The 17,944-nt window shown below is 39.3% G+C and overlaps 1 protein-coding gene across 1 annotated transcript in view; it reads right to left on the bottom strand.

The window, feature by feature from the left end:
- Positions 1-17,944, bottom strand: part of LAMC2 (laminin subunit gamma 2) — a 292,336-nt gene that overhangs the window by 99,998 nt on the left and 174,394 nt on the right. The window contains exons 17-19 of the mRNA XM_044085264.1: positions 10,699-10,843; positions 9,764-9,913; positions 4,179-4,293 (exon numbers count right to left, since the gene is read on the bottom strand). Coding sequence (XP_043941199.1) covers positions 4,179-4,293; positions 9,764-9,913; positions 10,699-10,843 — 410 coding nt within the window. The remainder of the gene's footprint in view (positions 1-4,178; positions 4,294-9,763; positions 9,914-10,698; positions 10,844-17,944) is intronic.

The following is a 17,944-nucleotide window of genomic DNA, read 5'->3' as shown; positions in this document are numbered from 1 at the left end:
CATGGCATACCAAGACTCTGCCTCTAAAGTAACATCTTCAACATTATTTCAGTACTTGACTCCAAGCACTTTATAGAAGAGTTAATCACAAATAAATTAAAACATCACAAAATGACAAGAAGTACATAAATAAAAAATAAAACATTAGCTGATAACTCATCTCTGATCTCCATTTCTGACTCTAACAACCTCCACCATTCCACACAAACTTCATTTCATTCTGTTGAGAAGTGGCTTACCAACAATCACCTCATTATGGACCCCTCTAAAACTAAGCTCTTATTATTCCTGCCTAAAACTCTAGCCCAACACAAATCCAGCTTTCTCTTATCCTCTTTAAATGGCACCTTCATAAGACCAGACTCACACAATAAACACCTGGGTGTCATCATAGATGACCAGCTCAAACTAGACCTCCACATACTTCATTCCATAAAGAAAACACACCAAAAACTGGGCCTGCTTTACAGAAATAGCAAATTCCTGGCCCCCAACTCAAAACGTCTGCTAGCCCAATCCTATCTCCTCCCTGCCCTCCTCTATGGCTCCCCTCTATTTTCTAATCTACAAAATAACCTGGCAATCAAAATGCTGACTCTGGTAAACTAGCTTCTTCCCTGTTTCTTGATTTATCCAAAGCCTTTGATACTGTACCCCACCAATTACTTCCAGACTGAGTGTTCTTACTTGGTCTTTACCGTTCCACCCTCTCCTGGTTCCATAATTACCTGTCAGAGAAACAACAAAGTGTTAAATGGCATAAGGGATACTCTCCTTTCTCATGTTTTACCACAGGTGTCCCAAAAGATTCTGTTCTTGGTACCACAGTGGTCAATACTTTCATCAATGACCTACATAAAGCCATCAAACAAGCCACTCTAATTCAACATGTATACAATCCCATACTCATCTGGTTGTATACGATCCCATACTCACCTGCTCAGGTTGTATACAATTCCATGCTCATCTGCTCAGGTTGTATATGATCCCATGCTCATCTGCTCAGGTTGTATACGATCCCATGCTCATCTGCTCAGGTTGTACATGACCCCATACTCATCCGGTCAGGTTGTATACGCTCCCATGATCTGCTCAGGTTGTATACGATCCCATGCTCATCTGCTCAGGTTGTATACGATCCCATGCTCATTTGCTCAGGTTATATATGATCCCATACTCATCCGTTCAGGTTGTAAACAATCCCATGCTCATCTGCTCAGGTTGTATATGATCCCATACTCATCTGCTCAGGTTGTATACGATCCCATGCTCATCTGCTCAGGTTGTATACAATCCCATGCTTATCTGCTCAGGTTGTATATGATCCCATTCTCATCTGCTCAGGTTGTATATGATTCCATGCTCATCTGCTCAGGTTGTATATGATCCCATGCTCATCTGCTCAGGTCATATACGATCCCATGCTCATCTGCTCAGGTTGTATATGATCCCATACTCATCTGCTCAGGTTGTATATGATCCCATACTCACCTGCTCAGGTTGTTTACTATCCCATACTCACCTGCTCATGTTGTATACAATCCCATGCTCATCTGTTCAGGTTGCACCTTACCTGAGCTTCAAGAAAAAAAAATAACAAAACTTATTTTCTTCCAAGATGGTCCTGGCACAAAAACTCTTACAGCCTCTCAAATGCTCTAAAAAAAAAAAAAAAAAAAAAACACAAAAAACTCATGATATTTATGGCCAAATATACCTACGACAAAAACAGCTGTTGTATCTGTTCACACAAAATGTCCATCAAAATTGTATCCTACACAAAACTTTTTTGTGTCACAATTAATAAGCACTTCCAGTTAAAGTTAGTTAATTTTCAATGTCCACTTCCAGCAAGCTATGAAAAAACACAATAAATATGGACTTTTTACCAAAACAAATACTAATAGACACTAACAAAAAACTATAGCATCATCCTTCTTCTTACCTACTTAGTCTATTTCAGTGGTACAACAGGTAGCATGCTTACATTTAGTGCAGAAGGCTGTGGGTTCTATTCCTACATCAGTTAGATAGATTGCCTGTGTCACTTTTGAGTTTGTTGCCCTTTTGATGAGAATTCAAACCAAGGCTCCATCTGCCTGAGTTGGCGGTATTTCTGATAGATGTAAAAGATCAGATGGCACCTATTGAAAAAGAGTATGGGAAGTTCCTGATGAAGGCAGTATCAAAGGCTTTGGTCAACTTGTTTGAGGTTGGCCTAATGGTTAAAGTGTTTACATCATAGACATGAGGTGCAGGGTTTAGTTCCTACTAAGAGGAAATTGGAGAGACTTAAAATGGTCCAAAAGAGCAGCTATCCTAGTACTTAAGTACAAACCCTCATTTTTATATTTGACTTCAATTTTCACCAACTTACAGTGGACTCTTCTAACAAAAATTGAGCAATGCTATAAAAAATAGCCAGAATTACCACTAATCACAAAGCAAATGCTCTTCACTGCCTGGCACTAAAGTATTTCCACTGGCCAGAATTACCAAACTACCAGTCCACTCCCAACTAGCAATAGTCCACAACATCTTTTACAAACTTCATAACTGACCAGCCTTACAAAATTTGATGAAACTTACTCCCCCATCAGACCTCTGTACTCTCTGGACAAACTACTACTCACAATTATTAAACATCATACTAACCACGTCTCAAACATCTGAAACCCTTACCAGTTTTCATCAGGCAACAATTCACAAAGCTTTAAATCCCTGTTAAAACTTCATTTTATCACCTCATGATTATGGTCATGAAACACCCCAGGCTACCCTCCTCAATACTCACCTCTTATTAATCATACTCAAAGTTATGCTAAGCTCTTTTATGCATCCTCATTCCTTCACTACTCTAAAACATGGTGTAAGTTATACTGTTTTATCATCGTATTATTACCATCTCCTACATTATTTAAAAGTTTGATTTTTACCATTGTTACTATTTTGAACTTTTGTAAAATACTCTCAAGTTTATTGACTGTCTGTCTGTTTTTGCTTTTACTATAAAATTACTGTCATTTTATTGTAAGTGGAGCTTTTCTCCTCTGGCCTTCACTGAAAAGGGTTTAATGCTGCCCAGAGGGACTTTACTGGAGAACAAAAGCAAATAAATAATAGTAAATAAACTCAGTGCTTCATATGAATGTCTTATTTCTGTTCATGTGTCCTTCTCATATTTCGACAGCTGTTTTACTTCTAACCAAGTGCATAAAATTACTTCCTACTTCTAAAGAACTGTACCTACTGCAAGTTCAAACCATTATAACATTTCAAAGCCCAATACTTTGTAACATACTGTGAATTTTAATTATTGCAGCATTGACTATTTATTGTTGCTCTTATAAGAGCCCTGATTATGGGTGAAAAGGTCTTTGGATCAGCCCACTTACCCACATATCAAATGTAATAAAATAAATAAAATGTTTATGTGTTGGCATGACTTTAACAAATGCTGCAACAATTACGTTTTCATCTTTAGAAGAGGGTTGTGTTATAACTTTCTTTTCTTCTTGGGAGTTAATGTGGTTCTTTGACTGAAGTACAAAATGTATGAATCAAAAAGCCTCGGATTTTTGCCCCGTCAATAAATCTGCTAATGACAGCAAATGGCTACATAGCAGTGCGACATCACCTTTGTGTTCTGTTATTTTTCCTGTTCAAAAACTAATTTATTGCTAAAGAAGATACAGAACTCTGCAAACTGTACCTGTTTTTACAGTCTAAAATATTCTGCAGCAAGCCTGCCACTAATTGTTATGAATCTAAGTACCCCGGTGAAACATCACCTCCCTAAATGAGAAGCCCTAGCCTTCTCAGCCTTCAGGCCTATCAGCCCTAGACCTAAACACCCACACCCATTAAAACTCACCTAAATCTTAAAGCTTGTCTCTTTTATTACATTGTATTTTATAGTGCTCTCTGGTTGTGAGTATACATATGTGTATAGGAAATCTGACAGCAGAAACATACATGGCAAAACCAAGAACAAAATAGGAACACAGTGGAATAAAATAGAAAGGATTACTGGTGCATCCGGTACCTCGGCCTTTGAAGGCGTAAGCCGAGGTACCGGATGCACCAGTAAACCTTTTTATTTTATTCCACTGTGTTCTTGTTTTTTTCTTGGTTTTGTGGCAATTTGAACTATTTGTTACATACATGGCAAAACTCACCTTGAAATGCTTTTAAAATGCCATCCACGTCATTCATTGTGGAGGTGCCTAATTTCAAAGCATCTTCTGCCCTGGTCTTTGCATTCTCTACCCGAGCCTGAAGCTGGCCAGCCACCTAAAATAATGGAATATGAAGAAAGTGCAGTCTTAAATTACATCCAGTTCTATATATTAGACATTTTACTGACATAAAACAGTTAAAATAGAATTTCAGTATTCTTCTGTCATTTGTAACTTTAAGCTGCTAATATAGACAAATATAAGTTATGAGGTTTCAACAGATCTGATCTTTCCTTTGGGGATGGTGACAAATAATTTGATTAGAAAGGAAACTCTCTTACTTTTATGATATTAAGCTTTTCAGTATTGTTGTCTAGTATGAAGTCTGTCATTTTGAACCTCTTTTTTCCCTTAGATCATGCCTTTGGTTTGAAGAAGCGTGAGATTATTCAAGACGGAGTGAGCTTGTGAATACCCATCCAATCTTCCAGTTTGCAGGAAGAGACTGTATCACACTGGTTAATTTGCAAAAGGAGTCAGTTCCAGAGGTGGTGAAGGCACTTCGCAATGAATCTTATTCATTATGTTATTATTATTATATAGGGGTTGGGAGGGTAGTCTAATGGTTAAGGTGTTTGCCTTACAAACACAAGATGCAGGGTTTGAGTCTCACAAGGGATAATTGGCTAGGCTTAAAATGACTCGCAAGGGCAGTTAGCTTAGTACTAATCTATGAACCTATGAATCTATCTCATCATGTTTTATTTGCTGTTGAAGATGTAGATCCCTGTTTCTGGTATTGGGGGACCACTGTGCCCCTAACAGCGTGGAAGACAAAACATAGATCTCCCCTCAGGAATCTATTGGGTACTGAATAAAGGGACAGTGCTTCCAGTCTTTTCTATTAACTCTCTGGGATCTTTCTAGATGTTTGATATGTTTAGTGAGGTATATCCCAAAGGGCACTGTATTCAATAATTGTTCAATATAATTATTATTTAATAATTTTGCCTGGCAGTTGCCTTAGAGGATTAAGGAGCTGTTAACGAGATGTTTTCTGTAGTTCACTGGTGCAGGGTTTGATTCCCTCTGCTTTCATTGGCTAACTGTGTGACTCTGAGATAGTCACTTAACTGGACACCACTACCGGACTGAGTCTGATAAGGGTCCATGGAGGTCAGTGATGTACATCGGAAAACAAATAAAAAAAATTAAAATAAATGCTGAAAATTTAAGGGGAGAATGGTCTTCTCTGGCAACTAACTGTGCCAAGTAGAAGGACATTCTGACTACTGCTGTTACATGATGATGCAATGAGAGGGAATTATCAACTCAAGTGGCAAGGTCTTTAGCAGCATTCTCACTTTGAACTGGCTGTTGTCTGTATTTAATGCTGAGGGCTGGGGTGGTCTACCCTGTGTGAAAATACTGCACTTTTTTAGTGTTTAATCTGGGCCCATTTTTTAGTACAGCAAGCATTTATGAGTGTAAGTTCTTGTTGAAAGGCTTGGTCATCAGACGGGGGGCTTGATGCATGATGAAATTACCAGTAGATGGCACAGTTGTCACATGAGATTTCAATTTTAACTTATGCTGTCCATCTGGCAACTGCTTCATTCACTGGCTCATTTTGTGGGCCAGCTCTTTCTGAACCCTTTGCATGCAGAACGATGGTTTACTGCCCTATATGAAAAAAAAACTGGAGGAATGTAAATAAGTTTCCCGAACATGTCCATCACAAACATGTCCATCACACTAGATTTCTTATCTGGAAGGATAAACAGCAGGGTTGTGTGATGTGAAAACTTTTTAAGGACTGCTAATGCAGCAATGGAATTTGCTTTAGGAATCTGTATCCAGAAGGTCCAGTTTTTGGAAAGTAGAGGATCTTGTTTAGATTCTTTGAGAAAAGTTCCACAATATCAAGTTTCTCCTTTGCAGTTCCACTAACCAGCCATCCTAATTTGTCAATGGGAGGGACCCCCTGAAATAGTATCAGGGATCCAGAAAGCTTTGTAGGAGCCTTCACAGAGAGGGTGTAGAGTGTGTGGACTACCCACTTGTCTGTCTCACCATCTCAAGATCTCCAACATACTTGGAATCATCGTTGCTGAGGATGGGAGATCAATGCTTGGGTCATCGTTTGGGGACAATCAATGCTCTGTTTGATCTTGACATCTGGTGTGAGAGACTCTGGAACAGAGTCCAAGCACTTACTATGGAACTGAATTTCTCTCATTTGCAATTCTAAAACAGCGTACTCTCTATTATCAAGAAAATGATTAAATTAGCCAGTAGACAAATCATCTTCAAACAACAACCAAATAGCAATAAAGCAGTAGCAAGTAGAACTATGTGAATGAGGTGAAAAAAAAATGCCAAGACCTAGAGAGAGGCAGTGAAGAACCATTAAACTATCCAAAAACAGATAAATACAGGAATGAAGGTATATGGAAAATGGTTCTCATACCGTAACTGATTTTTTTATGAAAATGGTTGATTGGAGGAACTTCCTGGTCAGTCTCAGTAAGAAGCTGAGATCCCTCATAAAATCCTCCAAAGCTAGTTACGAAAACAAAATCGCCACTGATTCTAAAGACAACCACAAAGCATTCTATAGCTATGTCAAGAATCTCAATGGCAACACTCAGATCTGCTCTGAGTTACAGCACAATGGCACTAAATATACAGAACTAACTGATATTTCCAACATCCTGGCAGACAGGTTCATTGCTAACTTTACTCCCCTCTCACCCCCTAAAGGGCCCATCTCTATACCAGAAGAATGCAAAGTTCCTGTAATCACAGCTGCACAGGTAAAAACCACACTCTCCAAAGCCAAGAACACAGCTTCCATGGGATCTGACAACATCCCAGGCTGCGTTCTACACAAACTACAGAACGAACTGGCACCCCACCTAAGTACCATGTTCAATCATAGCCTCACCTCAGGCTTTGTGCCCACTGAATGGTGCACAGCAACATTTATCCCACTCCACAAAGGGAGAGACACTACGGACCCCAGGAACTACCGCCCCATTAGCCTGATGAGCCTGGTCTGCAAGGCCATGGAACGTATCATCATGGAACTTATAAACAAAAATATTGGTAATCTCTAAACTCTGGACCCCACACAGTTTGAGTTTGTAAAAGGCAGATCATGTCTCCTAAACCTGATAGACTTCTTTGAAGCAGTCACCAAAGCTGTAGACGAGGGTAGGGTGGTTTACACAGCCTATCTAGATCTCACCAAGGCTTTCAACACCATCCCCCACTCTGGAATTATAGATAAACTCACTAAACTAGGTATAAATCCCTATGTCACAAGATGGATTGCCAACTGGCTCACTGACAGAACCCACACTGTGAAAGTAGCAGACTCCAAATCTGACTTCAGACCAGTGACAAGTAGAGTACCACAGGGTTCAGTCCTGGCTCCTCTCCTGTTTGGTATCTACTTCTCCGAATTACAAGCTAACACAGAAGGTCTTTGGATAATGAATTTTGCAGATGACTGCAAACTTGGAGCCATAACTGAAACTCATAACGATGTGGACATCCTACAAAAGGGCCTCACTGAGACAGATGCCTGGTGTCAAAGCCATGGCCTCAAGCTCAATGCCAAAAAGTGCATTGTCATCCCCTTTAGTAAAAATTCTGTACCCATAAACTACCACATTGGCAGTAGTCTACTTAACATCGAAAGTGTGATAAGAGACCTTGGGACACAGGTGGGCAGTAGCCTCTCCTTTGATAATCACATCGCCACATTAGTCAGGAAATCCTTCTACGTGGCACACCTCATCACAAAAGGTTTCTCATCCAGGAAAAAAGAGGTCATCATTCCCCTCTACTCGTCACTCATTAGACCCATTATAGAGTACAATGCCCCTTTTGGTATGTACCTCACAAAACATCAACAACAACTGGAAAGGCCACAGAAATACCTCACAAAGAGAATTACCATCCTCAAACAGATGCCCTACGCAGACTGTCTCAAAAAACTCCAGCTTTACTCTGTTGCATATCGCCTACTCAGAGGCAATCTCTGCATAACATACAAAGCTATGTCAAACCCAGAGTCCCTCTAAGCTACACGCTCTAGGGACCTAAACCTTGTCACCACAATAAACAGAACATGCTGGAGAGATAGATTCCTGTCCCAGAGACTTCCCATACTCTGGAACAAATTACCTATCTGTATCAAACAAAGCTCCTCATTAGCACTCTTCAAGAAAAATCTTGATGATTGGATGGGAAATAGGAAATTCACCCCAGGGATCACTTCTGTGGGTCTGCTCAACAGGGACACAGGAAAATAATTTTCTTTGGTAGCGAAAGCCAGGGTACCTTTTTGGCTAGGCTTATATAGGCCCTAGGGCCAATAGCCTAGTACCTACCTATGAACTTATGATGTTATTTGTCTACTTCTTTCTTGACATGAGGCAAAAGTGATCTGGACAGAAAGCAGGTTTGCTGACTATTATGGGTAAAAAGGAGATACTGGCAGACTGGGGCAGTTTTAGAAGTTGAGCTGACTAAAAGCCTACAGTTTTAGATTGTTGTTGGTGCACATGAACCTTATCATACCAGATACCTAGTGCTTAACTCTAAATATAACATTCAGATTACTGTTATATAAAGAGAAAAGAAACCTGCTTTCAACCAGATCAGACATCATCAGACCAGTAAAGTTAGGCTGAACCTGGCTATCCATAAGGTCTCTCCTGAAGCACAAAAGATTTGAAAAAAAAAAACACTTGTTTATGAACAGCAAATTTCTGTTGTGAAAACCATAGTCTTTTAACAAGTTGTTTGCATCATCTCCTAAACAGCTCTGACACCTACAGGTTGGTGCTATTACATAATAGTTGAGGGAGTTAGGGAAATACAGAAAAACAAAACAGCGTTAGAAACTTCTCTGTGTGGAAGATTTTCAGTCCATATATTTCTAGTTAATGACTGTATATTAATTAGATCAGACAATATTACTAGAAGTAGCGAACTTAAACTCGTCTTAAGTCAAAAAATAATAAAAAAATATATAATTTGAAATATTGTACAGAATTACTAAGTATTCGAAAGTAATCCAAGCAAGGCAGGCAGTCTGTTTCCAGTCGGAAATCCTTTATTAAGTACACAGACTTAAACAACCTGCTTATTTAATGAGTGTAAGTGGGTTTATAGTATGCAAATGAGATCTAGCAGAAATCAAACTTACCTCTGTCACATTATAACCTAAATAGCTTAAACACTGCACTGTAGCACTTTCCTTTTTAATTTACATAATTAATTAATACTATTCACATTTTAATCTAGTCAAAAGGAGCCATATCCTTCATGAGAATCTACAGATCCAAGCACTACGGATCTACATTCCTCTTTAACAAGTACAGCAAGCAAGAGTAGCATAGAATAATACACGTTCGATCTCAAGGGCGATCTAAATGTCGTCAAGTGCTATGAGATTAAGGCACAGTACCAAAGCTCCAATGAATGGCTTAAGACTGCCGTATTGTTTAAAAACACCAGCAATACCATAAAACAAAGAAGCGATGTACCGTAAAACAAGGCGAACTGCTAACCTGTCCATCTTGCTTTTCTTTTTTAAACAGATTCTGAATATTGTCCTTCACATTTTGTGTGTTCGCCTGTACTTCTGACAACTGTGCTAGTACTCCGTCAACCTTCTTGCCAAGGCCATCGGCTTCAAATTTCAGTGTGCCCACCTGAGTCTGAAATTAGAAAAAAATAGAAATAAAATGATAAAACTAATCAGCTTTTTTTTGATCAGATTAATTAAGTACTTTAAAATTTATTGCAATGCGTTAACAACATGCACACAGCATATACCTGTTTACTATTGCTATGGGGTTGCGTAACACCTGAGAAGTACCTACCACAGGTAACTAGTAAAAGATGACCAGAATCACCATTACTCAAGCATTTTGGACAAACCCACAACCCTGAAATGGAAGACAGAGTGGCTGTGTATGTTGGTAGGATTCTAGACTTAAGAAATCCACACACATAATGTTAATATATTTTTATTTTATTAACTTATTAAACCAGTAAGCCCACTAGTCACAACTGCCTCTTTTCAGAAGTGGCCCAAAAGCACTAGTATACTTAAATGACTTTCTCAGAGTGAGATTCCATGCAGGCAGACCATTAAGGAATCAAACCTGGGACCAAGGATCATTAGTGACTCTGAATACCTTGTTAATGAAATAAAATCAGATGGAGGATTTTGTCCCTCATTACTCCTCTGGACCCATCATTAACTAAGCATCTGAAAGAAAACACTAGGAATTACTTTGGGCAAAATGCAGTATCCCTGCATGCTAGAATAAAGGTATACAAGAAAAAAAATGAAACTCCTGGTAAACTGGGGATTAGAATAAATCCCTGCTGACCAGGACTTGCATCATGATATATCATTAGACATTGCAAAGTAAAATGTCTTACTTCCATTACATTATACCTAAAAAAAGAAAAAAGACAGTAAGAGCTATCTTACCTCAGTTGGTTTGATGTTAACCTTAGGTAAGTTTGCAATATCGGTCAGTATTCTCCGAGCTTCCTGACTGGCCTTGTCTGCCTCTGAGTTTGCTCTGTTAGCTCCTAATCCCAGCTTTGATGCATCTGTCTTGCTCCTGTCATATCTTTATAAGCAAAAGGAAAAAAAAAAAACTTAAGTGCTGTAGTTCTCAAAAGTGTTTACCTAGTAGTGTTCTGTTCATAGGTTCATAGGTAAATACTAGGGTATCAGTCTGCAGACCATTACAAGCCTAACCAATAAACAGATGCCAAAATCAAACTCTATGCCTTGTACCTGTGTTGTGAAGACCTTAACCATTACGCTATCCCTGTGTCTCTTCTCTCACCCACTGGCTGGTAAAACAGTGGTCACCACTTCTCGTTTAAGACAGTAATTAAGGTACAAATACCGGCCCATGTTCCTCACTACATCCCTTCCAGTCTATCCCTTTCTATCCTTGCGCCATATGTTGCCTTTCTTCCACAAGGAATATGCATTTGTATTCACTTTTAGTTAGTTAGTTAGTTAGTTAGTTAGTTAGTTAGTTAGTTAATTAGTTAAACTTGTTTATTTGAGAAATTATTACAAAAATGCAACAAAGCCTGTTCACATACCTCAAAGGACACAGTGACATTTCAGTAATACATATCCATACCTCTCAACTGTCCAGATTTTTGCCACATATTTTTGGTCTGTTTCTCATAGAATGTGTGGTTTTCTGGCAAATCACTGCGGAATGATGTCACTAAATAACAACATACATTTGAGTTTCAGACTTCATATCCTTCAGAAAATCCATGCTAACACAAATCCTGTTATTCTAGCAACTGTCTTAAGTTTATAAGAGCAATGTTTAAAATCTACCCCTATTTTTTTGGCCATTGTTCTACCATTATTTTAGGCTTTGTCAAGATTTCTTTCTGCCCTCCACGTGCAAACTCACAGCTACAACATATGGCTTTTGGGATAATGTGTGCAGTTTAAACGTGTTTGCAATTAAAATCTAGATGCAATTTAATCTTCTGTAGATCATTTATTCCACAAAACCAAAGCACTGGAGTGGGACACTCTGTCATTTTATGAGGAATAAATGTGAATCTTCTTCTCTTTTGGCTGTTCCCATTAGGGGTCACCACAGCGGATCATCTGTTTCCATTTCTTCCTGTCCTCTGCTTCTTGCTCTGTCACACCAGCCACTTGCATGTCCTCTCTCACCACATCCATAAACCTTATCTTAGGCCTTCCTCTTTTCCTCTTACCTGGCAGCTCCATCCTTAGTATTCTTTTCCCAATATACCCAGCATCCCTCCTCAGCACATGTCCAAACCAACGCAATCTCGCCTATCTGACTTTGTCTCCAAACCGTCCAACCTGAGCTGACCCTCTAATATACTGATTCCTAATCCTATCCTTCCTTGTCACACCCACTGCAAATCTTAACATCTTTAACTCTGCCACGTCAAGCTCTGACTCCTGCCTTTTTGTCAGTGCCACTGTCTCCAACCCATATAACATAGCTGGTCTCACTACCCTCTTGTAGACCTTCCCTTTCATTCTTACTTTTACTCGTCTGTCACAAATCACTCCTGACACTCCTCCACCCTGCCTCTTCTTCACCTCTCTTCCACACTCACCGTTACTCTGAACTGTTGATCCCAAGTACTTAAACTTATCCACCTTCGCCAACTCTACTCCCTGCATCCTCACCATTCCTCTATCCTCCCTCTTATTCACACACATATATTCTGTCTTAGTTGTGCTGACCTTCATTCCTCTTCTCTCTAGAGCATATCTCCACCTTTCCAGGGTCTCCTCAACCTGGTCCCTACTCTCATTACAGATCACAATGTCATCTGCAAACATCATAGTCCATGGGGCCTCCTGTCTGATCTCGTCTGTCAACCTGTCCATCACCATTGCAAATAATACAGGGCTCAGAGCCGATCCTTGATGTAATTCTGCCTCCACCTTAAATGCATCTGTCACTCCCACTGCAGACCTCACCACTGTCACACTACCCTCATACATACCCTGTACCACTCTTACATACTTCTCTGCCACAACTTCCCCCTGGGCAACATATCATATGCTTCTCCAAGTCCACAAAGACACAATGCAACTCCTTCTGACCTTCTCCATATTTCTCCATCAACAATCTCAGAGCAAACATCACATCTGTAGTGCTCTTTCCCAGCATGTAACCATACTGTGGATCACTAATCATCACCTCCCTTCTTAACCTAGCTTCCACTACTCTTTCTCATAATTTCAAGCTGTGACTCATCAGTTTTATCTCTCTGTAGTTACTACAGCTCTGCATATCACCCTTATTCTTAAACACAGGTACCAAAACATTTTTTCTCCACTCCTCAGGCATCTTCTGACTTTCCAAGATTTCATTAAGCAATCTGGTTAAAAACTCCACTGCCATTTCTCCTAAGCACCTCCATGCTTCCACTGGTATGTCATCTGGACCAACAGCCTTTCTTCATCCTCTTCATAGCTATACTTACTTCCTCCATGGTAATCTGATTCACTATCCCCACATCAGCCAACCTTCTCTCTCTCTCATTTTCTTCATTCATCGGCCCCTCAAAGTACTCTTTCCATCTGCTCAACACACTCTCCTCGCTTGTGAGTACGTTTCCCTCATTATTCTTTATCACCTTTACCTGCTGCATATCTTTCCTAGCTCAGTCCCTCTGTCTAGCCAGTTGGTACAGGTCCTTTTCTCCCTCTTTAGTGTCAAATGTAAATCCATTTTAAAATTCATATACAGCTGACTTTTTGCTTGTAACTTGGAGCTTTTTAACGGTTACTTTAATGCAGACTTTTTGCTTGTAACTTGGAGCTTTTTAATGGTTACTTTAATGCAGACTTTTTGCTTGTAACTTGGAGCTTTTTAACGGTTACTTTAATGCAGACTTTTTGCCTGTAACTTGGAGCTTTTTAACGGTTACTTTAATGCAGACTTTTTGCTTGTAACTTGGAGCTTTTTAACGGTTACTTTAATGCAGACTTTTTGCTTGTAACTTGGAGCTTTTTAACGGTTACTTTAATGCAGACTTTTTGCTTGTAACTTGGAGCTTTTTAACGGTTACTTTAATGCCGACTTTTTGCTTGTAACTTGGAGCTTTTTAACGGTTACTTTAATGCCGACTTTTTGCTTGTAACTTGGAGCTTTTTAACGGTTACTTTAATGCAGACTTTTTGCTTGTAACTTGGAGCTTTTTAACGGTTACTTTAATGCAGACTTTTTGCTTGTAACTTGGAGCTTTTTAACGGTTACTTTAATGCCGACTTTTTGCTTGTAACTTGGAGCATTTTAACGGTTACTTTAATGCAGACTTTTTGCCTGTAACTTGGAGCTTTTTAACGGTTACTTTAATGCAGACTTTTTGCTTGTAACTTGGAGCTTTTTAACGGTTCCTTTAATGAGGCATGTACTATTTTGCTGATTCGGCCTTTTGTACTTTTACTACCCGCAGCATTGTAAATATAGGTGTAATTATTTCATTTCCATTTTCGGCTGTTGACCATTTTTTCTCCTTAGTCTTTTTTCAGTAGTCAGTAGCAATGTGCGATATTCAGGAAGAATCAGAGAAACACATAACAGGTGCTGATTCATACTGCATTTTCATTACAAGAGTAGTGTAAATATATTTTATTTGTAATTCTTGTTATACTACGGTTGTGACCAGAATGTTTGGACAGGTATGTTATACTTGTCGTTTACTGGTCTATAACCAACAGCCATTGTACGGAAAGCTTTCTACATGGCCCACCTCATAAGTAAGGGTATCTCATACAGAGACAAAGAGGTCATAACATCCCTGTATTCTTCCCTTATAAGATCCATTATTGAGTACAATGCCCCATTTGGCATGTAGCTCACAAAGCACATGCAGCAGCTGGAGAGTCCAAAGAGGTTCCTCACCAGGTGAATCCAGGGCTTCAAAAATCTACCCTACACAGATAGGCTAAAAGCCCTGCCCTTCTAGTCAGTTTCATACAGACTCCTCAGAGGTGACCTCTGTCTGGCATACAAGGCAATTTCGACCCTGCCTTGATGGGATTGCTACATATCCGCATCTCAAGCTCCACTCAAGTAACCCACAAGCATGGCCTCAACCTGGTCTGTGACATCAACAGGACTTGTTGGCGGGACAGATTTGTGTCCCAAAAACTATCCATCTGTGGAACAGACTCCTTCTCCACATCAAGCAGTGTACCTCTTTACCCCTTTTTAAGCGCAACCTGGATAACTGGATGGGAAATAGAAAATACACCCTGGGATTCCATCTGTGTCCCTGCTGGACAGGGGCATTGGGTGCTGATTTGTCTATACATGGGCTAAACTCTTGGCTAGGCTTATAAGGGCCTCAGGGCCAATAGCCTAGTGACTTCCTATGATCCTATGCAGTGCACCGTGTGTGACAGAATGTTTAGATAAGCATGTTATGCCTGTCTTTTACTGGTCTATAACCAACATGCAGTGCACCATGTGTGACAGAATGTTTGGACAGGCATGTTATTCATGTCTTTTACTGATCTATAACCAACATGCAATGCACCATGTGTGACAGAATGTTTGGACAGGCATGTTATGCCTGTCTTTTACTGATCTATAACCAACATGCAATGCACCATGTGTGACAGAATGTTTGGACAGGCATGTTATGCCTGTCTTTTACTGATCTATAACCAACATGCAATGCACCATGTGTGAAAAGGAATGGAAACAAACAGTGGCCTTAAGTGGTTATGAGTTTGACAGACAGCATGTTATGTCCTACCTATAAACCATCATTAATGATGGGAATTCAGATCAGATGCAGAGTGTGTGTGTGTGTGTGTGTGTGTGTGTGTGTGTGTGTGTGTGTGTGTGTGTGTGTGTGTGTGTGTGTGTGTGCGTGTGTGAACTTTTCTATGTGTATTTGCATGTGCATGTGTATGTGTGCACTTGTGCAAATAATCTTTATGTTAACAGAAATACCACATATAAGAAAAAATATGAGGTTAGAAAAGGAGCAGTGTAAAGCAGAAGGCCATGATGAGGGAAGAGAAAATGAGAATCTTTTCCTATTAGACTAAAAAGTAAACTGTGAATCAGTTAACAACTGTTCAATTCTCAAAGCTTCCACTTGTGAACTGCATGTCGACTCACAAAGCCTCCATGTAGGCAATATAAGTTTGAAAATAAGAAATGCAATGGGCAGCAAATCTGCTGGGCAATGAGTTGAAATAAATTGAAGGCTTGTCTATATATGGTCAAGGTGAAATTGTTTGAGCGTCAGTACCCCACATAAAAAAAGACAAAAAGCCGAAAGCCAAACACTTGTTCATCTAGGAAATGATTGCCTGTGTGATTTCTAATAGTGCACTGGGGGGTTCTTCTTCCTTCTTCGACTTGATGTGAGCACGGATTTGGTATAAATAAGTTTGGGGGAATGGGGGACTGCCCCCCACATTAGGGGTCTTGTGGGTTTGCTATCTACAACAAAATGGCAGTCTTTGGATAATTCTTTCATTCTTTTACGACACTGACTTTCAGGAAATCAACATTTCATAGCAGACCCTAAACTGAAATGCAAGAGCATTAAAAAAAAGACAACCAGGTGAACAAAGACACCAGATTTTATTCCTAACAGACTGCGTACAGTACATGTTTCGATGAAGAGTGAAGAGACGGCCTTCAGTTTTGGATGAAGACTACAGATCTTATTTAATAATCAGTTCTGACTTGGTTTAGGACAACAGAGAATCTATGAGATGGGAATAAATGTCATAAAATAGATAAAGCAGGCTTTCCTAGTGTATCATACATGGGAAAAAATGTGATAAAACAATATGTGAGGCACCACCATTTGGGCAACAGTCTGACTTTGTAAAGAGAGGAAACACAGATCAAAACAAAAGTCATCAACAGCAGCCCCCCCATGCCCATAGAATTATTTAGTATGTCATTAGACATACTTAAACCTCCAGAAAAATATACTCAGGGATTCACTAGTGTTTTGTAATCATTGAAAATATATAGTTACAGCTTCAGTTTTTAATCATATACATCATATCTACATCTATATGCATGACTATATGTCCACCAGTCAAAAACATTAATCATTGAACACACAGTCTCAAAAATTAATCAAATTCAAACCTACCTAATTAAACCTATCTAAAACAAACTCTCAACCAGGTGAAAAACTGAAACCAAAGGGTTTCTTTTTCCAGTTAGTCAAAAAACCCTACCTCTAACTTCAGGCAGGGTTTTTCTAAGGTAAGCTGTAAAGTTGTGGTTTGAGGCCAGAGACAGGGTTAGGCCTAGGGTTAACATATATTAGTAAGGTGGAAGCAGGCATTTTTTGGGGGGGGTGTATGGCCAGTCTGATATGAAGGATATTGTTAGGTAACTTGATCAGTGCCTGATACACCAATAACAGTTTCATCAAAACCACTCAACTTTTATTGTACTTCAGCAAGTATTGGTCTAAAAGATTTTTATGTGGGGAGCTTTGCCCATATCCAGGAGGAGATCCATAAAACCCAGTTTCCACATTCATATAACAAATCCAAAGGTCACTGTTCCGAAGAGGAAAGGAAAAAGAAAACAACATATAATGCCATTTTTATCTGATTCTTGGTAAACAAATGATTTCTGATGAAACAGTCATTGATCAGTTAAATACACTCAGAAGTCAGTTTACTTTCTGTTTCAAAACACAACTCAGATCAATTTTGCACAAAGGCATTCATGCTTTAATTGCATCAGTAAACCATGTTATAAAAAGTTAGTCTACTTCTTTAAAATCTGTTTCTTTTTTGTTAGTTATGACCTTAGAAATCATTCTCACTTCTCTTATGCCTTGAAAGAACCATCTTCAAAAAATAGTATTAAAAAAACGAAAGGATGAGGAGCATCATCTTTTGTTAAATGCTCAAATGAAGCATAATAATCCTCCATAATCCACCAGGTCTTTCCACATAATCCTATATAATCCACCAGACCTGCTCCAACACCCAAAGATTCCAGATAATCCTACATAATCCACCAAGTCTGCTCCAGAACTCAAAGATTCCAGATAATCCTCCATAATCCACCAGGCCTGCTCCAAAACCCAAAGATTCCAGATAATCCTACATAATCCACCAGGTGTGCTCCAAAACCCAAAGATTCCACATAATCCTATATAATCCACCAGGCCTGCTCCAACACCCAAAGATT

The sequence above is a fragment of the Protopterus annectens genome, chromosome 10.part0 (genome assembly GCF_019279795.1).
Source record: "Protopterus annectens isolate FY-2018-M chromosome 10.part0, PAN1.0, whole genome shotgun sequence".
In the NCBI taxonomy this organism is placed as follows: domain Eukaryota; kingdom Metazoa; phylum Chordata; order Ceratodontiformes; family Protopteridae; genus Protopterus; species Protopterus annectens.
The sequence above is the reverse complement of the archived record's forward strand: the minus strand, read 5'-3'. Positions and strand labels throughout refer to the sequence as shown.